General features: G+C 48.1%; 1 protein-coding gene across 6 annotated transcripts in view; it reads left to right on the top strand.

Moving 5' to 3' along the window:
* The first annotated feature begins 5,368 nt into the window (after nucleotides 1–5,368).
* Nucleotides 5,369–23,760, top strand: part of SCAF4 (SR-related CTD associated factor 4) — a 62,337-nt gene continuing 43,945 nt past the window's right edge. For 4 of the 6 annotated variants that reach the window (XM_059686310.1, XM_059686306.1, XM_059686309.1 and 1 more), the window contains exon 1: nucleotides 5,370–5,752. In XM_059686310.1, the coding sequence (XP_059542293.1) occupies nucleotides 5,723–5,752 (30 nt within the window). In that variant the 5' untranslated portion in view covers nucleotides 5,370–5,722. Of the gene's footprint in view, nucleotides 5,753–14,167; nucleotides 14,610–23,760 lie in introns of those variants that run through there. The other 2 variants (XM_059686307.1, XM_059686308.1) reach the window with 2 other exon arrangements.

The following is a 23,760-nucleotide window of genomic DNA, read 5'->3' as shown; positions in this document are numbered from 1 at the left end:
CAGTGTGGGGTGTGCAGGAGGCAGCCAATGGATGATTCTGTCTCATCATTGATGTTTCTCTCTCTCTCCCTCTCCCTGCCTCTCCAAAATCAATAAAAATATATAATTTTGCCCTATCCGGTTTGGCTCAGTGGATAGAGCGTTGGCCTGCAGACTGAAGGGTCCCGGGTTTGATTCCAGTCAAGGGCACATGCCCAGATTTCGGGCTCCATCCCCAGTGTGGGGGGGTGGGGGGTGCAGGAGGCAACCGATCCATGATTCTCTCTCATCATTGATGTTTCTCTCTCTCTCCCTCTCCCTGCCTCTCTGAAATCAATAAAAATATATTTAAACATATATATTTTAAAAAACAAGCATCAGCCCTAACTGGTTTGGCTCAGTGGATAGAGCGTCAGCCTGCGGACTGAAAGGTCCCAGGTTCGATTCCGGTCAAGGGCATGTACCTTGGTTGCGGGCACATCCCCAGTAGGGAGGTGTGCAGGAGGCAGCTGATCAATGTTTCTCTCTCATCGATGTTTCTAACTCTCTAACCCTCTCCCTTCCTCTGTAAAAAATCAATAAAATATATTTAAAAAAAAACAAAAACCATCAATGTAATTCCCCCCCATAACAGAATAGAATAGAAAAACCAGATGAGCAGCTCAATAGATATGCAAACAGCACCGGACAACATTCCACACCCACCCATGATTTAAAACAGTGGTTCTCAACCTTCCTGATGCCGCGGCCCTTTAATACAGTTCCTCATGGTGTGGTGACCCCCAATTTCATTGTGACAAATTGAACATCATGAAAGCATAGTGATGAATCACAGAAACAATGTGTAACTATATATGTGTTTTCCGATGGTCTTAGGCGACCCCTGTGAAAGGGTCATTTGACCCCCAGAGAGGTCGAGACCCACAGGTTGAGAACCGCTGACTTAAAAGGAAAGAGAACAACCACCTCTCAAGAAAGTGCTGGAAGGCGACTTCCCACCTGTGACCAGCATCTGAGAAAGCCGGTGGCCAGAGGCTGAGCAGCAGAGGAATGTTTGCCTCGAGGTGCCACACCTGCTGGAGGTGCCCACTCTCTCTCTCACTCAGCCTGTGCGGAGGACTCGTCAGTGCAGGTAAGAAAAGTAAACGAAAGGCATAAACAGTGACTAGAAAACAAAGCAAAACCGTCTTTCTTCACATGAGACAGGACCGTGTACGACTGGCCGACCTGCACATGGGCCGACGCCCAGCGTAGGGCAGAGCTGGCCTCTGGGGAGTGGAGGAAGGCGCTGTCTGCTTTGCTGCCCAGGATCCCGCACCCCGGCACAGGTGGCCCCTCGCAGGCGCCCGTCCTGAGCCGGGGCCGTGCTTACCCTGTGAATGGACGAATGTTGGATCCGGTGGTTGGGTTTTGGAGAGTGACATGTCACTTCAGTCAAGACTTGATTTTAATGCTTCCAATTTTGGAAAAAGAAACTTAGATCCCAATTCTTTTTTTTTTTTTTTAAATGACGGTTTATCGGTTTTTAGAGAGGAAGGGGAAGGGAAAGAGTGAGAGAAACTTTAATGTGAGACACAACGTTGATCGGCTGCCTCCTGCACACCCCCTCCTGGGGATGGAACCCACAACCCAGGACCGTGCCCTTGCCCAGGAGTGGAACTGGCAAGCTCCTGGCACATGGTCCAACACCCAACCACTGAGCCACCCTGGCCGGGGCTTAGATCCCCATTCTTAAGTAGGACAGGAAGCGGCCGAGGGAAATGATTTCCTTTATTAGCTACTTGCAAAGATGAACCGCATATGCAAACTGTTTGAGGGAACCCGCCACCTTCCCACAAGCCTCTCCCACTCCGGCTCAATACTCAAACTTAGCCACATGCATTCCCCTCGTTCAGGGGGAGGAAGGCTCCTGGGGCTCTGTGCTCCCATTCTTTTTAAAAAATATATTTTTATTGATTTCAGAGAGTAAGGGAGAGGGAGAGATAGAAACATCCATGATGAGAGAGAATCATTGATTGCCTGTCTCCTGCAAGCCCCCCATTGAGGATCGAGCCTACAACCCAGGCATGTGCCCTTGACCGGAATCGAACCTGGGACCCTTCAATCCGCAGGCCAACGCTCTATCCACTGAGCCAAACCGGCCAGGTCTGTGCTCCCATTCTTAAGTTTTACTCCTGTTCACTGAAAGGGCAGAGGACGGTGGGGGCAGAGCATGCTGGAGTCACGCAGACTTTATTTCAGCAATAGCCGCGCAAGGTGAGACCCCGGGCCGAGGGGGCGTGTGGGAGGAGGTCAAGTCTGGCTGGGAGGAGGGCGGGCAGCTTTTCGGCACAGGGCCTGGCACAGAGTGGGTGCTGGCAAGTGATTAACAAGTGAAAGGAGGTGATGTCCGGACATCAACTAGATGCTAAACGGGCCTGTTTACTTGGAGGAGCAGAAAGGGACTGTCCCTGAGCACGAAGCCAGACCCGTGTCCATCCCAGACCCGTCCGGGGAAGGACAGGCCTTGGGCTGTGCCCGGCAGTCGGCTGGAAACGGTGTGGGGCCTTGGACAGTGTTGGGGAGACAATGAATTACCCAGAAAGCTCAGGGATGGGGGCACTAAAAACTGCATCTTCTAACCCAGCGTTAGTGGCCCTACAGGTAACTCGTACCGAAGCAAAATGGGTTTGAAAAACATGATAGTTTGCCGAAACCGGTGTGGCTCAGTGGATAGAGCGTTGGCCTGCGGACTGAAAGGTTCCAGGTTCGATTCCGGTCAAGGGCATGTACCTGGGTTGCGGGCACATCCCCAGTAGGGGGTGTGCAGGAGGCAGCTGATCGATGTTTCTCTCTCATCGATGTTTCTAACTCTCTATCTCTCTCCCTTCCTCTCTGTAAAAAATCAATAAAATATATATATAAAAAAAGAAAACCATGATAGTTTGGCTGAGAGATTACCAGTAAAATGGTAACGCTATGAAGCAGATGATGCTGGGGCGGTGGGGGGGGGGGGGGGTGGAGAGGGAGGGTTTGGGAAGGATATTTGGCATCTACTTTGTTCCTTCTATAATTAAGAGTACGTTTGCCCAGCCAGCGTGACTCAGTGGCCGAGTGTCAACCTATGAACCAGGAGGTCAGGGTTCGACACCCGGTCAGGGCACCTGCCCGGGTTGCAGGCTCCATCCCCAGTGTGGGGTGTGCAGGAGCAGCTGATCCATGATTCTCTCTCATCATTGATGTTTCTCTCTCTTTCTCCCTCTCCCTTCCTCTCTGAAATCAATAAAAATATTGACGGCTCCTGCATGCCTTTTCCCCGCCTCTTACCCCCGCACACCTGTGCTCCCCGCTGCGGCCCCTCCTGCAGCAGCTGTGTGCTAACGACTCCCAGATCCTACCTCCTCACAGCCCTCTCTCCCGACTCCACCTGCGCTTACCCCACTGCCTCGGAGACGTCTTCATTTATCTGCCCCAGGGGCAACTCCAACTCCATAGGCCCCAGAGGAAGTCATTTAATTCTCTTTAGTTAACTGAACAGGGCCCCTCTTCCTCAAGTGGAACTCAGGGGTATTACCAACAGCCAGTCGTCCAGAAGCCCGGGAGGGAGATTAAATAACAGGGAGCATGTCAGATAGACCCTGGCACGTGTGAGCGGTGCACAGGTGTTAACCATTACCCGCCTTCACACAAACCCGTTTCTTCTGCCCCCAGATTCCCCAAATTGACATAAACCCAACCACCCACATCGTTCAAGGCAGAACCTTGAACCATCTCTTTTTTAAAGAAAAATATTTTTATTGATTTCAGAGGAAGGGAGAGAGAGAGAGAGATAGAAACCTCAGTGATGAGAATCATCGATCAGCTGCCTCCTGCACACCCCCTCCTGGGGGTTGAGCTCAAAACCCGGGTACATGCCCTTGACAGGAATCAAACCCGGGACCCTTCAGTCTGCAGGCCGACGCTCTATCCACTGAACCACACCAGCTGGAGCCACCTTTCTTTTTTTACGTACGAATGGCTTTTATTTATTTATTTATTTAAATATATTTTATTGATTTTTTACAGAGAGGAAGGGAGAGGGATAGAGAGTTAGAAACATCGATGAGAGAGAAACATCGATGAACTGCCTTCCGCATACTCCCCACTGGGGATGTGCCCGCAACCAAGGCACATGCCCCTGACCGGAATCGAACCCGGGATCCCTCAGTCCGCTGGCCGACGCCCCATCCAGAGCCAAACAGCTAGGGCCGTACTGATGGCTTTTAGAGAGAGAACGAGAGAAACATCGATTTGTAGTTGCACTTATTTATGCATTCCCTGGCTGATTCTCCTGGCATGTGCCCGGACCCGGGTGGACCCCACGACCTTGGTGTAGCAGGGCCATGCTCTAACCAACTGGGCGACATGCCCCCACTCCACTTCTCAACTACCTGACCTGTCTCTCCTCCGCCCCGGTGCCTGGAGCCCTCAGCACCCCCTGGCCTGGGGCTCGTCTCTCCCTGACCCCACTCGTGCTGCTCCCCGCCTTTCTTGGAGAAGAGCACCTTGCAGGGCACCCCCCCCCCCACTTCTAGCCTTTCAACGTCTCCCCACTTTGGGGACAAAATCCAAACTCTTCAGGCCCTGGCCCGCCTCGCTGCCCCGCTCCAGCTGGTCCTCCCTGGGGGGACGGTGGTGCCACGGGACTCATCCATCTGCGGTTGGAATGTCTTCCAAACGCTGCTGCTTCTCCAGACGTAGCGCAGTGCCGCCTCCTCCGAGAAGCCTTCCTGGCCTGCCGGTCGGAGGAAGGCCTGTCTTTGGCCCCGGGGTCTGGGCCCTGACCCTGCCCGCGCCTTGGCCATTGTCTGCTCAGGTGCCTGCTCACCCCGCGAACCCGAGCGGCGAGGGCAGGAGGGTGACCTTCTGTTTCCATCGGCTCAGGCCGCCCAGAGCCGGGAGCCGGCAGGGACTCGGGGGGAAGGGGCCCGGGCCAAGTCCTCCCACCGGGAGGAGAACCCGGGGTCCGAGGAGTCGCCGTCGGGGTCAGCGAGCCCGCCCCCGCTCCCCAGGCCGCTCCCCGGGCTGGGGGCCCGCGAGGCCGGGGAGTCCTCTCGGCGCCGCATCTCGCGCGGAGGAGCCGAGCCGGGCGGCCCCGGCTGCACGCCCCGCGGCTGGGGTGCTGCCCGCCCTTTGTCCCGGGCTCCAGCCCGGCCGGCCGGCGGGGCGGGACCATCGGCGGCTCCGCGCTCGGCTCCGCGCTCTCCCGCAGGAACACGTCCGAGGCCCGCGACCCGCGGGCGGGAAGGCGCGGGTGGGCGTCAGGCGCTCGCAGCGCGGCGCGCAGGGCCGGGCGGGGGGCGGGGCCAGAAGGGGGCGGGGCCGGCGCGCGTCGGGGCGGGGCCAGCGCGGCACCGGAAGCGCCGGGAGGCCCGAGCCGTCCCAGGGTGCCCCGCGCGGCGTGGACTCGGGCCGCTGCCGCCATCCCGCCGCCAGAGGCTGAGGAGGCCCCGTTCGCCGGCCGGGCCGTGTGGCCAGAGCGTGGGGCGCGGGCCGACCAGCGAGACGCCGAGCGCCGCCGCCGCCGGACGGACATGTTGGGGCCCCGCGCCGCCGCCGCCCGCTCCTCCGCCCGCGAACGGCGCTGAGGGCCCACCGCCCGCCGCAGCCCGCCGCCCCGCTTCCTGCTCGGCCCGCCCGCCGCTCCGCCCCCGCCCCCGGCCGGCCCTCCGCCCCGCGCGAGGTCTATGTGACCGCGGCCCGGCGCCGCCGCCACAGCGCGAACATGGACGCCGTCAACGCCTTCAACCAGGAGGTGAGCCCGGGCGGGCGCTCCCCGCGCCGGAGCGGCGGCGGGGCCGGCGGGACGCTTCCGCCTCCGCCTCCGGCTCCGGCTCCGGCGACCGGGCCCGCGCGAAGGGCTGCGGCCCGGGAGCGGCGGCGGCGGCGAGGCCTCCCCTCCCCCACGGCCCGGCGGCGACCTCGGCCGCGTCCCGGTCCGCGCGGCGCCTCGCCCGCCTGCTCCCGGAGGCCCCGTGCGCGGCGCGGAGGACGGAGGCGGGGCGGGAGCGGCCCGGGCTCTCGCGCCCGGCCGCGGCGGCTGGACTCTGATCCCGGGCGGGAGGCGCGGGTGCTGCTCCTCCCTTCGGCCCCGCGCCCCCGGGGGACGGACGGGGTCCCCGGTCCTGTGCGGCCGCGCACGCCGCACCCCGGGGGCACCGGAGCCCAGCGTGACCCCCGAAGTTGCACGGGAAGCGCGAGTCCGCCGCCAGCTCCTCCGCCCGCCCGGCACCCGTCCGCCCGGCCTCCCGAGCCTCTGCCGGCGGAAACCTCCCCGCCCCGGGTCCGGCCGCCGCCGCCGCCTTGGGCTGCACTCTCAGCCCCAGGCCCCGGGGTGGGGAGGGCGGGCCGGTGCCTGAGTGCAGCCGGGGTGGGGGTGGGGCCGCGGTCGGGGCGTCTGACGGGGCTCCCGGTCCCCCCGGCGTGGCCGGGACGGGATCGGGGGCCGGGCTGGAAGCGGGCTGTCCTCCCGGGGCCCTTAGCGGGTCCGGGCGGGCTGTGTCTCCCGGGGCGGGGGGAGCACCCCTTCCCGAAAGCGTGTTGTTTGCGGGGACAGGTGACGGCAGGCCGTGTGAGTGGGGGGCGCAGCGCCCCGGTTGGACGCCGTCCGTCCCCTGCGGGGTCACTGACTGTCCCTCCGGTTGGCGGCCGGAGCCTGTGCGGAGGCTCCGAGGGTCAGGGCTGGAGGTCGGGCCCCGGCGCGGGCAGCCCCTCCCCGCGCCCCGCACGCCCCGCGGCAGGTGCCCGGCAGGTGCCTGCTGAAGGCACGCCGGCTTCTGAAACAGGATGAGCACATTTCTTTCCCAAGATAAAAACTCACAGGGTTTTTTATTGTTTTTTTATTTATTATCTGTTACTGTGTTCCAATACATGTTCATTGATTTCAGAGAGGGAGAGGTGGAGAGAGACAGAAACATCATTGATGAGAGAGAATCACGGGTGCACGCCTGAGCCCGCAACCCAGACGTGTGGCCTTGACCGGAACCGAACCTGGGACCCCTCAGTCCGCAGGCCAACGCTCTACCCACTGAGCACACCAGCCAGGGCTGCTGTTTTTATCTGGAGAGTCCGTTTGTTAAAGCTGTGGGCAGTGAGGCAGGAGTGGCTCAGGGAGGAAGCAGCGAAGGGGGCCTAGGAGACAGGCTGGGGGTCCCTTAGAGTTTAGGAGGTGCACGCCCGTGGGGGAAGGAGGGGGAAGGCAGGGTGTGCTCCAGGAGGAAGAGAGCAACCACTTACTGAACAATTTTAATGGCAGTTTTTAGTGTATTAAGATCAGAAGTATTTATGCCCTGGCTGCGCGGCTGAGTTGGCTGAGTCGGTTAGAGCTCCATGCGCCCAGGTTCAGCCAGGGCACCGACAAGCATCAACCAGTGGGCGCATAAATAGGTGGCACAAATCAGTGTTTCTCTCTCTCCCCCCTTCCTCTCCCTCTAAAAAAATTTTTTTAAAAAAAGATCAGAAGTACTTAATTCTGATGTAGGCATCAGGGAAGTTAGTAAGAAAAGGCTCTCGTTCTGAAAAAGTGTGATGACTGTAGTTTTTACTCAAAAAAATCAAAAGTAGGAATGATATAGACGTCATGAAAAAGGGAGATGGTATTTTATCCTTTTTAAATGTACAAAATAAGAATTTGAGGCTTGCTCGTTTTCCTCAAATGATTTTCGTTTCCGCTCCTGGTCTTGATGAACTTCAGTGGCGTGTTAGGTGTGCTGTTGTCAGTTCCACTCGGAGGAGTTAGCCTGAGTGCAGATCCGTCGTGTGCCTGCTTGCTCGCAGTGTTTCTGTTCTCCCGGGTCACGAGAAGTGACCGAGGAGTTCTCTGGAACCCCAGTCTCCCAAGTCTGTCCTTACTTCACAGGCTTCAGGTGCCCACTCAGCTGCGAAGCTGTGCCCCCCTGAGGGTCTGCCCCCGGGAGCCTGTCCAATAGAGGGAGGGAGAGAGGGAAGGACGGACAGACAGACAGACAGACACGTCCATGTGTTGCCTTCCCTACCTGGCCTGCCGAGCATTCAACCCAAAACTTTTCGGCATACGGGACAGTGCTCCAGCCCACTGGCCACACCGACAGGGAATGGTTCTAACATGTGATGGTTTGTGAAATACCGAAGACTTGAGAAGAGACAAAGGTGTAGAGAGCAACTGAGGGGCAGCTGCTGGGATAAGTGGCCAGATGATCCGCCGCTGGGAGTGAGGTGGTCCAGTGGTTTGTGAGCTGACAGGTTCTGTGTCTGATGTCTCTGACTCCTTTTCAGGCGGTGGGTAAACTGAAGGCTGGAAGTTGAGGGATGTAGTCAAGACGCTCGACGGGTAGCATGTGTGGTGGAGGGCAGGATTGGGAGAGTGGGCACAGGATCTGTGCTTGGCGTGTCTGTGGTGTGAACGGAGAGGAGGGCACGTGGGCCCGAGGAACCCAGGGACCTGGGCAGCCGCAGGCTTCGCAGGCACCTTTGGCCGCGTTCTGAGTGCTGGGAGAGGTGGCGCCATGAACTCAGTCCCGCAGTCATGAGAAGCACATGCCGTGGGGGATGTGTTTGGCTTCTGAGCAGGTTGAGTTTGAATTTGAAAGTGTGGGGAATTTGGCATTCAGTTGGGCATCTAGGACGTAAACTTGGAAGCATCCAGACGCTCAGGGCAGACGTCCAGGAGTCACTCCCCATGTGCATGGAGGAAATTGAGGCAGGGGAGAGAAGGAATACTGTCCAGGGAGCCTCTGTGGGCTGCCAGGCACTTCACACAGACCTGACTTCCTATTTCTTGCCTGACCTGGGCACCCACGTGTAGACGAGGAGACAGGGCGGAAAGAAGTGAGGACTCGCCCAAGGGCATGCTGGGATTTGAAAGCGGATCTCCCATCATGCCTGTTACCTGGAGACGATATTTTGTGGTATCAGGAGAAAAAGGTGTCTACGGTGTTTTAGGGTAATGGGATCTGAAGTTGAAGGCTAAGTGGTGATGGGGAAGATGGAATAAGGTAGCAAAGTCAAGCCGTCTGTAGAAGCTTGGTTGTGAGGATTCAAGGACGAAGGAAGGAAGAGCGGCAGCAGTGTCGCCGGCACCGGTGCTGGGCCTTTGTCGTGGACGTGGTGTGTCCCAGGTCTGGCGTGGAGTGGTGGTCCAGCCCGCGGTCTGTTAGCGGAGGAGAACTGGAGATGTTGGAGGAGGCAAGGATGGAAAAGCAGATTTTAAAGAAACAAGGGGGGGTGGGGGGCGCAAGGCAGGGCAGAGTTGTGCCTGAGGAAGGGGCTTGGAAGCACAGGTCAAACAGGACAGTTTCTGGTGTAGGAAGATGAGAAAGAAGAGGATCTCATAGACACCCATTTACAGCACTTTATGGCAAGACACAGTAAGTGTTGTAAAAGATGAGAAGATGAGTGAGAAAGATCAGAGATCAGTTGTGGCCAGTTCGCTGTGTTCTGCGATGTTTGTGCACTCCTCTTGTTGAATGAATGAAGTTTATAATGGGATATTTTAATCCATCGATTGCATTTGTAGCCTTTAATCAATCTTCTCTAAATCCAAAAGGACATATCTGCCCCCTTCTTCCTCCCACCACTCCCCATCAGAGGCAAATAATGGATTATCAATCTCTGTGGTTCTTAAACAAAATACATTATTCTGTGTTCCTGATACACATGGGCAGTGTATTGCACATATTCGGCAATGTGGTTTTTTGCTCGAACATTAATAGTATATAATAAGATGTAGTTTGTTCTAACTGCTATGTGATGGCTATGTGATATGCCATCCTTTGAATAAATTGCATTTTATTTATCTGGTTCCCCAGTTGATAAACGGATAGGTTGTTTCTCATGTTTTGCTGACAAACACTGCAGTGACCATTCTTAAACATCTCCTAGTGTAAGAGTTCTCAAACTTTGGATTTTGACTCCTTGCAATTCATCAAAGCTAAGGATCACTGAGAGCTTTGGTATCTATGGATTATATCTATTGATATTTACCATATTAGAAATTTAAGCTGAAAATGCATTGACAATAACCCGTTGCATGGGAACATAAGTAACATTTTAAAAAATTTATTGATTTGAGAGAGAAACATTGATTTGTTCCACTTATTTATGCATTCATTGATTGATTTTTAAAATATATATTTTTATTGATTTTAAACAAGAAAGGAGAAGGAGAGAGAGGAGAGAGAAATATCAATGATGAGAGAGAACTGATCAACCGCCTCCTGCACACCCCCCACTGGAGACCGAGCCCACAACCCAGCATGTGCCCCACCTGTGATCTCCCGGTTCATAGGTCACCGCTCAACCTCTGAGCCACACCAGTGGTTGATTCTTGTATGTGCCCTGACTGGGGATTGAACCCGCCACCTTGGCATATTGGATGGCACTCTAACCAACTGAGTATACCGACCAGGGTATAAGTAACATTTTTATGAAAACTGTTTTCAAAACAAAAAAGTTAGCGAGAAGAGTGGCATTGTTTTGCATTTTGTAAATCTCATTTAAATTTTGGTTTAATAAAAGCTGGATTTTTAGCAACTACTTCTGTCTCGCATTATGCACATCAGATAGCTTCTGGTATATTGCTATCGCCTTGTGAGAAAACGAATGAGAAGGGAAATGTCTAATATTAGTGTGAAAACAGTTTACCTCACAAACCACTGAATGGAACTCACACCCCTGGGTTACTTTTTGAAAAGTGCAGTGCTGGGTGGTGTGGACAGGAGGCCTCATTGAAGTGCAGGAGGGAGATGGGGTGCTTTCAGCCCGTTCATCTTCTTGTCTCTTTAAAGCCTGAGTGAGCTTTATGAACACTGGGTGTGAGTTGATGGCGTGCACTCACCTGCGTGAGCTGACCATCTCGAGCCGCCCTGTTGTCCTGAAGGAAGAGTTGGGTTCCAGCCTGTCCCCACTGGAAATTGTTGTGTGGATTATTGTCTGTTTTTACCTAAGGATGACGAGGTGTGATTGTCTTCTGCAGTTAGAGCGCATGATGAGTATGTTTTCTTTTAACCTGGACTGTTGATCTTCGGTAGTTTTGATCGTTCCTTTCTTCTCTGAGGCCTATCTAAAGAGATGCAAGGCTTACTGTGCGCAGGGACAAGAGAAGGGGGTGGAGGTTTCTCCGGCCTCACTTGATCATGTTATGCTGGCATCACAGGAAGTTTGGGATGTTGACAGTTACAGTTCTAGCTCTCTGCTCTACAGCAGCAGCAGGCTGGCTTCACGGGGAGAGGGATGCAGCTGGCTTGCACACTTCTATCACCTACGTTTATGTGGAAAACACCCCTCCTAGCCTATCATTTTGTTTAGACAAAAATTAGGCACATGATAAGGAACTGATTCAAAGAAAGATTGGGAAAATGGAAAAGTCGGCTCATAAAATCTAGTGAAACAATCTTCTATAATAATAAAAGTGTAATAATGCTAATTAGACCAGACGACCGAATGAAGCCAGGACTGAGAGGGAAGCCCAGGTCCTGAGTGCTGGAGGGAAGTCGGTGCTGGCAGCCAGGGGATGAAAGGCCTACTCTTGCACGAATTTTGTGCATCGGGCCTCTAGTTCAGGAGATAAAACTACCTAATAGAAAATTGGCAAAATAGTAGTTGATTGTGTGGGAGCCCTGACCAGTTTGGCTCAGTGGATAGAGTGTTGGCCTGCAGACAGGGGTCCCAGGTTCAATTCCGGTCAAGGACAGATACCTTGGTTGCAGGCACATCCCCAGTAGGGAGATGTGCAGGAGGCAGCTGATCGATGTTTCTCTCTCATCGATGTTTCTAACTCTCTATCCCTCTCCCCTCCTCTCTGTAAAAAATCAATAAAATATATATTTTTTTAAAAAGAATTAGAAGGCACAGTTTTGATGTGGAAAAACAAAAGATGGCTGTTGGGCTCAAGTTAAAAGTGGAAGACCATCCAATTACCTCTTGAAAATTATAATTTGTGTGTGGACAATTGATGATTTTTGGTATAAATCCATGTGGGTAAAGTAATCCTAGTTGGAAGAGACCATCGAGCAGTGATCTATCTAGCATATGTGACACCTGGAGCAGAATTTTTCCTTTTTTTTAAGCACAACCCTCTTCTTACAGCAAAATTATTTTCAGATATAGTCATAGAATCAGCCAGGAACAAAATTTGAACTTCACCCCAGTTACAAATAAATGTTACAATGAAAAAAAGAAGCTGATTAATATTTTTAATTGCCTGAAGACTTTTTTGGAAAAACTTATCTATATGCCAATCACGAATAATAAAATAGCAGTTTCTTTTCAAGCCTGAACTTCTGCATATTTGTTAATGATGTCAGAGTTGATCTTCACATGTTTGTGTTGGGTAGACAGTTCCAGCCAGACTCGTCCATCTTATCTTCACCCATAATTGATGGTAGAACACTCATGATTATTTTCTAATTCTTATCTGAGGAGTGAGGATATTTTTTCCATTTATTCCTAGAGAGAGTAGAAGGGGGTGGAGGGAGAAACACATTGATGTGACAAAGACACATCAATTGGTTGCTCCCAGATGCGCCCAGACTGGGGACAGGGACAGACCTGCAACCCAAATACCTGCCTTGACTGGAAATTGAACCCAACTCCAGTGTGCAGGCCGGTGCTCTAACCACTGGAGCAACCGGCCAGGACAGAACACTCGTTATTTCAAGGACATGTTTTTCATTGATTCTAGAGAGAGGAAAAGAGAGAGGTCAAAGTAAGAGAAACAGAATGGCTGCTTCCTGTATGGACCTGACCGGGGATCAAACCCAAGACCTGTGCAAGGGGCGATGCTCCCGCCAACTGAGCCGTACCAGCAGGGCTTGTCAGCCATTTAATTAGAAAGTTGTATGTGAAGTAGCAGATCTACAAATAGTTGGGAAGTTTTAAGCATAAGGTTACTTTTGGCAGAAAATTTTTAAAATACGTTTTTATTAATACTTAGAAAGGAAGGGCAAGGGATAGAGAGAAACATGTTTTGGCTCCTACACACCCCTCCTGGGGATCAAGTTGGAAACCTGGGCTTGTGCCCTGACTGGGAATTGAACTGACCTTTCGGTGCACAGGACGACCACTGAGCCACACCAGCCAGGGCCCCAGTGCACCTTTCTGCACTGCCTCATGAGCCTTCCAGTTTACTCCCTCTTTTAACTTCCTCAGAGCTGTGTTTTAGCTGAAGTAGAATGAATAACAATAGCCTTCTTCTTTTTAATACTTTTTATTGATTTTTTACAGAGAGGAAGGGAGGGATAGAGAGTTAGAAACATCGATGAGGGAGAAACATCGATCAGCTGCCTCCTGCACACCCCCCACTGGGGATGTGCCTGTAACCAAGGGACATGCCCTTGACTGGAATTGAACCCGGGACCCTTCAGTCTGCAGGCCAATGCTCTATCCACTGAGCCACACCGGCCAGGGCGACAATAGCCTTCTTAAAGGGAACCTATAATATGGCAATTTATGTAGGATACCTTTTGAGCCTTTAGGAAACAGATGAAATATTCTTTAAACTTTAATAGTCATGTATCATCTAGTTCATCTTAATTAAGAGATGCTGAGTGGTAAATCACTTTAGAAAAGACAGCCAAGTTTGGGGTTCAGACCTTTATGAAGGTCTTGACCATCATTTAATAAATGCAAACACATATTTTTCAAATAAGAGGGCTCCTCCCTTTTTGTACATTTGAAAGCATGCTAGCGAGTGCACTATAACGTGTACTTGAAGAATTTGTCAAAGTTTGGTTAGTTTTTAAGTCATCTGCATAATGTAATAGATAGAATCAATGTTTAAAACTTCAGGTGTGCCTTTAAGCATTGATAATTCTTTTACTAGTTTATACTCACAATAAAAATTGTAAATTGATTAGGGATTTTATTAATGCTGACATTTTCAGTTTTAGTCCCTTCCTGTGCATAGATTCAGTCATTGTCACCTTGTGGAAATAACCGGGTCTGAATAAAACACATAACGTCGGGGGAAATTTTCATTTTTCTCATCTAATCAAATGAGAGTATGTCCTGGAACCAATTTTCATTTCTTGTTGAGGTCTAGTGGTAAATATTTAATTCACAAAAATGCTTTATTTATAGTCAACTTTGGGGGCGTACACAAAGTTCACTAGTGAGGCACAGTAAAAGTGATTTTTTGTGTGTGTGTGTGTGGTGTTTTTTTGTTTGTTTGTTTTTTAGAAAGGAAGAGAGAGAGATATCAGTTTGTTGTTCCACATATTTATGCATTCATTGGTTGGTTCTTGTGTGTGCCCTGACCAGGGATTGAACCTACAATGTGGGCATATCAAGACAATGTTCTATCCAACTGAGCTATGCGGCCAGGTTACAGTAACATTGATTTTGAAAGCTGGCATCTGTGTGGTAAAATAGAGTGATGGGATGAATGAAACATTTGACATTTTCTAAAATCACCTCCTGGCCTGTTTCTTGAGCAAATGAAAAGGAAGGAGCTGAGGATGGACTGCCGGTCAGTGACCCAGTATTCCATGAAGACTAGAAAACCACCTGTTGCTGGAGCTAATGGAGGCGGGAGGCAGCCCTGGCCCTCAGTGGAAAGCCTCAGTGACGTGTAGACCCATGGAAATGGAAGGGGAGTTGGTCGCACATAAAGAAAACATTAGGGCATACTTTATACGGTGAATCATCAGAAATTAACTGTTTAGAAAATTAGTTCTGCCAGCAGCAAATGGTAACAGGATTAGGGTTGGGTGATAGAATTAAAAGTGGGAAATAGTGCAGATGAAGTTTCAACTACTGCTTGTTACATTGCTGTATTCTATTTTCTTCAATACACATGGACATAATTAACCCAACAGTGGTTCCATGTTTAGTATTAACAGTGAATATTTGCACTTGTGTGTATTTTGTAAAAAGTCTTGTAAATTTGCTGCATTTGAACAGTGATCTCTCAGATTTGTGTTTTATATTCAAAAGACCTTCAATTATTATAAAGACATTTAAAGGGGTAACGTTTTAAATTTATTTTTTTAAATTTGTTTTAGTAATTTTGAAAAGTTTTATTAAAGATTTATAAGCTGCCCTAGCTGGTTTGGCTCAGTGGATAGAGTGTCGGCCTGTGGACTGAAGGGTCCTGGGTTCTATTCCAGTCAAGGGCACATGCCCGATCTCTAGTGGGGGCAGGCAGGAGGCAGCCGATCAATGATTCTCATCGTTGATGTTTCTCTCTCTCTCTCTCTCTCTCTCCCTCTCCTTTCCTCTCTGAAATCAATAAAAATATATTTTTAAAAAATAAAATAATTCCTTAATTAGAAAAATTTATAAGCCATTGACAGACATAATTTACAAAGCAAAATTGACTCCATGGAAAAGTTTATCTGATGACAATTTTATACATTTATTATATTTTTAATCAAAGTTGGAGAAATGCATTTTGTGTCGCAGACACTAATTAAAAATTTTTTCATTTTAAAGTTAATGCAAGTTAAGTAAACTTAAATTAGAAAATAAAGAAATTATTCCACCAAATACCATTAACATTTTAGAGTATTTCAGTCTTTTTTTCTTCTCTAGTTGTGTTTGGAAATTTTTGTATGATTGTTGAATAACATGATATTATTACTTTTAAAATGTATTGATTTGAGAGAGAGAGAGAGAGAAACATTGATTTGTTTTTCCACTTACTGCTACATTCATTGGTTGCTTCTTGTATATGCCCTTGACTGGAGATCCATGCAAACTTGGTGTATCAGGACAATGCTCCAACCAATTGATCAACATAATTTAAATTGCCATCGTGGAGAATTTGAGAACATAAGACTATTTTATATAAATTTCTAGGAATGAAAGTATTAGATTTAGATTTCCATTTTGATGTTTTTCAGTTTTTGATAGATAGCTTTGAAGTTTTCTGTGAAATTAAAACTTGCCCATTAGGTCTCCTCAGTAGAGTATCCTCTTTGCTTTATGCTAATCTACACTCAGGCCAGTTAGGTAATTGAATATCTTATTATTTTTATATTTTTATTTTAATATATCTATATTTTAATTGTTGATACTATTATAGATGTCAGCCATTTCACCCCCCTTCCCCTCCTCCCAGCCCCCTACCCCCTTCCAGGTCTTCACCCCCTATTGCCCGAGTCCATGGCTGTGCATATAAGTATATCAGTTCTTTGGTTTCTCTCTCCTCATCCCTCCAACTCCCACATTAAAGCATGTCATTCTATTCCATGCCTCCATGCTTTGGGTTCTCATTGTTTTAATTGGTTATTGGTAAGGTTGAACTTTGTGTTTCTTAATTAGTTATTGGGGTTATTTCTGGTGATCGAGTTACTTTCCTGTACATTCCTCAATTTCGTTAGTATCTGTTTGTACATATTGATGAACTCACTGTATTCTGCTTGGCATAGTGGTACTTATTTAAGTGGTTGGTTTGCAGCCCTGAGCCCCCATCCTGCATCCCTCATCACATTAATTTTCTGGTGGTTAGAAAGCATTAGCTCAAACAAACCTCTGCTAAAGGGTATGTCAAGGCGTGAGATGGAACATCAGGTAAGGAGGGAGTTGTTCTAGCAGGGAGTCTTAGGGAATTGTCTTCAGGTTATAATTACATGCTCAAAGCATTTTTGCAGGAAAATGGTTTTATTTATTTTTAAAAACATCTTTTTATTGATTCTTAGAGAGAGGGAGGGAGAGAAACATTGATCAGCTGCTTCCTTCATGCCCCCCAATGGGGATAGAACCCAGGCATGTACCCTGACTGGGAATGGAACTGGCTACCTTTTGGTACAAGGGACCACACTCAACCAACTGAGCCACACCACCAGGGCAAAAATAATTTAAAAGGCTTTTCCATGTTACATTTTGTTGAAAAAAATCTAATGTGTACTTTTATAACGTTTTTATATGTTACTAATAAACATTCAAGTTATGTTGGACTTAATTCTTGATTTGGTTGAAGTCAGCATGTCTGATACATTGAGTCAAATGAACAAAAGAAAGACTGTAGAATTAAACGCTTTTGTATCTGTGTCTATTGGGGGAGATTTGAGTACCAGCCTGTCACTGTATTTTTAAAGTTTAGAGAAAGAAAGGGTAGAGCAAGCATCACATTGAAAGAAGCGCTAAAAGGAAATATTGCTTGAGGGATTTAAAAGGTTAAAAAATTTACTTATTCTAGTATGTAGTCAAATTCTTTTCATTGCTTTGACAGCTCAATTTCAAAACATAGCAATAGATGTATTTCAGAAATCATAGGCTTGATGCCAGTAACTTTTTTCTCTGCCAGTTGTTAGTTTCTTTTATGACTTTCTAGAAATTTCTAGTCACTGGGAGCCAGAACAGATTTACTCACAATTTATAATACACCAAATTAAACTTACTTGTTTTGTAAAATGTTTTTTGTCTAGTGACGACTATAAACCACATATTTCAGAATAATGTTGGTCATGATTTATTATATCATGAATAAATTAGAAAAATGGAGGCAGGATGAGAATATGTTGTTAAGTGAATTTTAGCTAACTGGCAATGTCCAAGTCATATCAGATAGGTCATCCTGCAAGTAGGTCCTGTTCTTTTTAATTTTTAAAAAACCATTGAGTTATAAATAAAGGCACACGCTATTGTCCTTCACCGAAGAAAAAAACAAAAACCATTGAGTTGGAGGAAGGCATGTAAAGTTGGCTCATGAAATATACAAGCGATTGGAATAGCTGCCACATCAGGTCGCAGAAAATTATTTCCAGCCTCGAAGAAACCACCGGAAAGTCGGCATGAAGAGCTAGATCGGTTCCGGGGAAAACAGTCAGGGTTTCAGATTATAGATGTAAGTTAACAATAGATTAAGCACGACTTTTTAAACAATATAATGCCTGTCCCCAGGTGTCCACGTTCTGAATCCTAGAACCTGTGTTTTTTAAAAATATTTTGATTTCTTACAGAGAGGAAGGGAGAGGGATAGAGAGCTAGAAACATTGATGAGAGAGAAACATCGATCAGCTGCCTCCTGCACACCCCCCACTGGGGATGTGCCTGCAACCAAGGTACATGCCCTTGACCGGAATTGAACCTGGGACCCTTCAGTCCACAGACTGAAGCTCTATCCACTGAGCCAAACCAGTCAGGGCAAACCTGTGAGTGTTTGACATGGCAAAAGATGTGACTAAGTCAAGGAGATGGGTTAACTATCCCGCGTTGTCCCGATGAGCCCAATGTAACCCCAAGGGTCCTTCTGTGAGGCAGGCAGGGGAGTCCATGACAAGGGTCACGGAGCAGAGATGACACCACACTGCTGGAGGTGCCTGCAGGGGGAGGAAGAGGCCCCGAGCCTCCCGAATGCAGCCCTGTCAGCACCTTGACTGTAGACTAGTGAGAGTCTGGCCTCCAAAACCGGCAGGTAACACACCTCCTGTTTTAAGATGCAAAGTTGGTTGTACTGTGTTACTGCAGAAACAGGGAACTAGAAGGTGCTGTAACCATCGGAGCTGCTGAGTTTTAAGCTTTCTCACTAGCTGGGATCTGCCAGAGATACTGTAAAAGTGGATATGAATTTGGTATGACTGCTAGAGTAGGTGCTGAGGTGCTGTACAGCTTTAAAGCCTCGATACTGCTACGTTTTCACTATGGGGAAGATTTCTCTAGAGGCAGCATTTGGATAGTAGATATAATACAGAAAGTATGGTGAGCCCTAACAAAGATCCCACCCAGGGGGGCACAGCTCTATTGACGGAGCCAGGTATGTCAGGTATACTGGGCTCGGAGTTTTAGATACAGACCAGAGGCCCAGTGCACGACCTCTCGGGGACGTCCGACTGCCGGTTTAGGTCCGATCCCTCTTGCAATCCGTGACTGCTGGCTCCTAACCGCTCGCCTGCCTGCCTCATCGCCCCTGACTGCCTCTGCCTTGGTCCCCGCTGCAGCGGCTTCGTCCGGAAGGTCGTTTGGCTGTCCAGTCTAATTAGCATATTACCCTTTTATTATTACAGATTATCTCATTTAATCCTAACAACATTAGGATGTGAAGTGAATACTGTTCCCCTTTTCAGATTTTAAAAAACCTTGAAGTTTAGAAAGGTTAACTAAACTTATCCAAGTTTATACCATTAGTAAATAGAGTATCATGTTACTTTGACAAACCCCAAACACTGAATTCTACAGGTGTCATGGGCTAAATGTTCTCATGTCTTCTCTTTTTTTTAATTTAATTTTTTTCCCTTTATTGATTAAGGTATTACATATGTGCCCTTTCCCCCCCCATTGGCCCTCTCCCCCCACTCATGCCCTCACCCCCCTGGTGTCTGTGTCCATTGGTTAGGCTTATCTGCATGCATACAAGTCCTTTGGTTGATCTTTCCTCCTTACCCCCACCCTCCCCTACCTTCCCTCTGAGGTTTGACGGTCTGATCGATGCTTCTCTGTCTCTGGATCTGTTTTTGTTCATCAGTTTATATTGTTCATTATATTCCATAAATGAGTGAGATCATGTGGTATTTACCTTTCCCCGACTGCCTTATTTCGCTTAGCATAACGCTCTCCAGTTCCATCCATGCTGTTGCAAAGGTTAGAGTTCCTTCTTTTTTACCACAGCGTAGGATTCCATTGTGTAGATGGACCACAGGTTTTTAATTCATTCATCTGCTGATGGGCTCATGTCTTTTCTTGAAACATTTTTATTGATATAAGGGATCATGATGAATGAGCCTTCACAATTTCTAGAATACTGTGTATATCAGGCTTCTATATGTCATGCAGGAGGACAGTGTTCATATTTAGATTTTCTAGTGACAAAGCAGAAAGTCAGACTCATGTCTGGTACTGGCAAGTACGTTTTTACTGCTATACTCATGCCTCTGTCAGCAAGTGGGTTTTGTGCCTTTTGGGGCTGTAGCTGCTACATCTGTGGGAGAGCGTTGCATGGTGTTTCTCTGGCTGCGTTGACACATTGGTTTTCATTGGCGGATGGCATTCATTGTGCGTGCAGGCTGTGGGGAGGGTGCTGCCCCTGGTGACACTGATCAGGCACTTGCCCTGGTGGAGCACTTGCATACGGGTCACTCCATGTGCAGCACTAGTTCTCCTGATCCCTGTAAAGTAGAAACTGAATCATCCTTCTCCCTGTGAGGACACTGGTGCTTACAGAGGTCAAGTGATTTGCCCAGAATCATCACATGTTTGGACCCAGTTTCAAAACTAGGTCTGACTTGTTCCATAATTCCACTTTGTCTGCGGGTATTTTTGTTTCTTTTGTTTTTTTCATTAGTAGAGTTTGTTGGAATTACGAAGTTTTAAGTTTTCAAGCTTTACATATAAAGCTGATAGTTGTTTCTTTTCTCGTAAAGTTTGTTGACTGAGATTAGATTTTGCTCAGAAAAAGCTAGAGTCTAAGTTATCTTTACGCCTGTTTCTAGTTTGTCACTACGTGTGGCCTGAAGGTCATTGAAACATATGAAGGTTTTTCTGACTTGGCAGTGCTGCTTCCCCCACAGCTTGTCCATAAGAAACGCATTAGTGGGTTCAGGACTCTGCACTTTGTCGAAAGGTGACCAGCGGTTAGTTTGGGCTTTATGGTCATTTCCAAGGCAAAATCATTTTTCTGAATAATTGCCTTTGCACATTTCTACTGTGACCCCCAGTAAGAAGTCGATCTTACTGAGACTCGGGTGCTCATGCGTGCATTCCACACCCGGAGGTGGTGTTTCACCCACAGTACCACCTTTGCCGGGGGTAGGACTGTTATGTCCCTACTGTTTGGTCACACCCACTAAGCTCATTTTCATCATCTAATATATTCTCTACCTGCAACGTGAAAAACACTGCTCTGGGTTATTGCCAGGGTCCTTTCTTTTTTCAACAAAATGTGTAGCAGTAGTAGCAGCAGTGGTAGCCGCAGTAGTAGAAATAGCTAGCTACCATCTGCTTTGTGCCAGGGGCTGCTTTAACCCTTTTTGGTCCAACCTCGAGGCTGACTCGACAGACCAGGCACTAGGAGCAGGTCCAACGTCGAGCAATAAGAACATTATAAAGTTCAACATTCAATCCCGTCAATTAATTTGGACCAGACTGTTTGAATTCCAAAAAGAACATTGGACCGCAAAGGGTTAAGTGCTTTTATATGTATTGTTTGAATTAATTCTTAACCTCCCCTAAGGAAGTAAGGGACTATCAACTCTCATTTTACAGATGAAGAAATAATTTCCCTGCAGTGCTGGAGCCAGGATTTCCCAGGCAGTTGACTATTGAGCCTGTGTTCTGGTTGTTACTCTGACAGAAATGTAGTGTTTTCAGAAATTCAGTCATCATCATCTAAATCTAAGCCTGGCCAGCATGGCTCAGTGGTTGAACCAGGAGATCATTGTTCTATTTCTGGTCAGGGCACATGCCTGGGTTGCAGGCTTGCGCCCCAGTGCAGGGTGTGCAGGAGGCAACAGATCAATGATTCTCTCTCATCCTTGATGTTTCTACCTCTCTCTCTCCCACTCCCTTCTTCTCTCTGAAATCAATGAAAATATATTTTTAAAAAATAATAAAATAATTCTTAGATTCCTCAAGGTTGTGGACTTCCTTTCTCAACCATCATAGGAGGCCTTGGCATAACTTTTTATTTAACACCAGAGGCCGGGGCATGAAAATTCATGCACTGGATGGGGGTCCCTCAGCTCGGCCTGCCCGCTCTCACAGTCCAGGAGCCCTCAGGCAGGAGGCGACCTGGCAATCAGGGGAAGGTGACGCCCCATCACACCTCTGCCTCTGCCACTGCCGGCGGCGCAAGCCTCGGGCGGCCCTGGGGGGCTGAGGGAACTGGGGGACTCTGGAGGCAGGTGTGCAGAGTGGCCAGGCTGGGCTGGGGGCGGACCCAGCCTTTCTGTGCCTGCCACCCCGGCGGGGCTGGGGGGATTGGGTGCCATCATCTTTGAGGGCGGGGCAGTCAATTAGCATATTCCCTCATTGGCTGTGGGCGCTGTCATCTTTGTGATGGCGTGAGGGTCAGTTAGCATATTCCCTCTATTAGATAGAATTATTAAATTGCAGTCTCACTCTGGATTCAGGTACATTCTCCCTCACTTGTTGCTGGGCTGGACATACCACTTTACCTCTGTGCCACTTACTTTTTGATACTAAAAAATCTTTGGGCACAGTCTGGTGGCTCCATGGATTGAGTGTTGACCTATGAGCCAGGAAGTCGGTTTGATTTCTGATTAGAGTACATGCCCTGGTTGCAGGCTCGATCCCCAGTGTGAGGCGTGCAAGAGGCAGCCAATCAATGATCCTCAGTCATAATTGATGTTTCTATCTCTCTCTCCCTCTCCCTTCCTCTCTGAAATCAATAAAAATATATTTTGAGAAAATCTTTAGGTCCACTCCCTTATAACAATTTATTACCTTTTCATTGGGTCTAAATGCATATATTTTTTCTTTGCTCTATAGTCTTTATTGTCTTTAATATCTGCACTGTTCTCCTTTGCTAATGTTATTAGAGTATTAAGTAATTTCCTTTTTGTTAGGTGCTTATTGGAAGGAATCTGAGCTTTGGGAAATGTAGGCCACAGATTGAATTTACTATCAATTAGCTTTATGGCTTGGAGTAGATTCTTGAACGTCTGTGCCTTAGTGTTCTCATCTGTAAAATGGAATTATATCTACCTCATCATAAAGGCTGTTAATTTTTCTATCCAAATAAGAAGTGTCAATCTGCATAGTTACTGTAAAGTATATCAATTTCAGCCTAATTTTGGGATCGATCACTATATCTAATGATTGATCTAAATATGAGGAGACCTGTGTGCTGAATTTGTGCCTTCAAGAAGTCAATGAAATATTAGTAACATCTATTGAGTTTTTAAAGGTAATTTTTTAAACCTCCAGTTTTGAAGCTTCTATATCTCCTCGTGTTTTTCTTCATAAATTACCTATATCAAATACAAATTTTCAGATTTATAACTTAAGAAAGACATTGCTAAAGGAAAGGAAACATCATCTAAAGAGAAACTTAACTATGATGGAAGCCTTCTCAGAGCTGTTTTAAGAGTGGTCACTGTAGGGCTCTGCAAGATGACTGTTTCCTCTGTGCCAGACACGGAGCTGACAGTACCACCCTCATTCAGCTTTCAACTAGTTGTTGAAGGAAGGAAAAATGGTCCAATATTGCATTTCTGCTCTCACCTGCCACTTATTCCTTAACCAGTTCAACTTTGAAATCACTTTCAAAAACTGGTATCACTTCAGCCCTAATTGTCAAAGGGAGTGAGCAAAGTTTGGATCCTCGCCTCACAGCATTGACCTTGCAAATGCCTTTAATTTCTGGCATTAGTCTTGGTGCTTGCTCAGGAAGCCCCTTCTCTGTGCCACGTTGGCATTTTTGGTATGTACCCTGGCGAGGCATATGTTCCCGGCCCCTTCTCACTATTAAGGTCCTCTCACCTGTCCTCCTGCCTTTGATTTTGTGACTTTTCAGTTCTCAGCATGGCTCTCTCTTCTGTGTTCAAGATCCACATTCCAGTCTCTGCCTGGGTATTGAGTAGGCTTCCCAAATTCAATTCAGTATGTTTCATTATATTATCCCTGGACCAATACAGGATATAGACAGGCATGGGTGCCTGCTCATTATTGTGTCTGTATTCTGTAAGCAGCGTCTGTAAGGGCGTGAGTATGCTATTAGGGATTATGAATGAGCTTTCAACAAATTTTAGTTGAGACCACTCTCTGGGCATCATCTGAAACAGATGTGACGCTTTTGAGGATCGTCTCACCAAGTGGAACAGCATCTGTGTTAGTTGTTAACCATTGTTTGTGGGTAGTTTTTATCACGTGCTAACTGGTGGCGTGGGC

This window comes from Myotis daubentonii, chromosome 3 (assembly GCF_963259705.1).
Source record: "Myotis daubentonii chromosome 3, mMyoDau2.1, whole genome shotgun sequence".
Lineage (NCBI taxonomy): Eukaryota > Metazoa > Chordata > Mammalia > Chiroptera > Vespertilionidae > Myotis > Myotis daubentonii.
The sequence above is the reverse complement of the archived record's forward strand: the minus strand, read 5'-3'. Positions and strand labels throughout refer to the sequence as shown.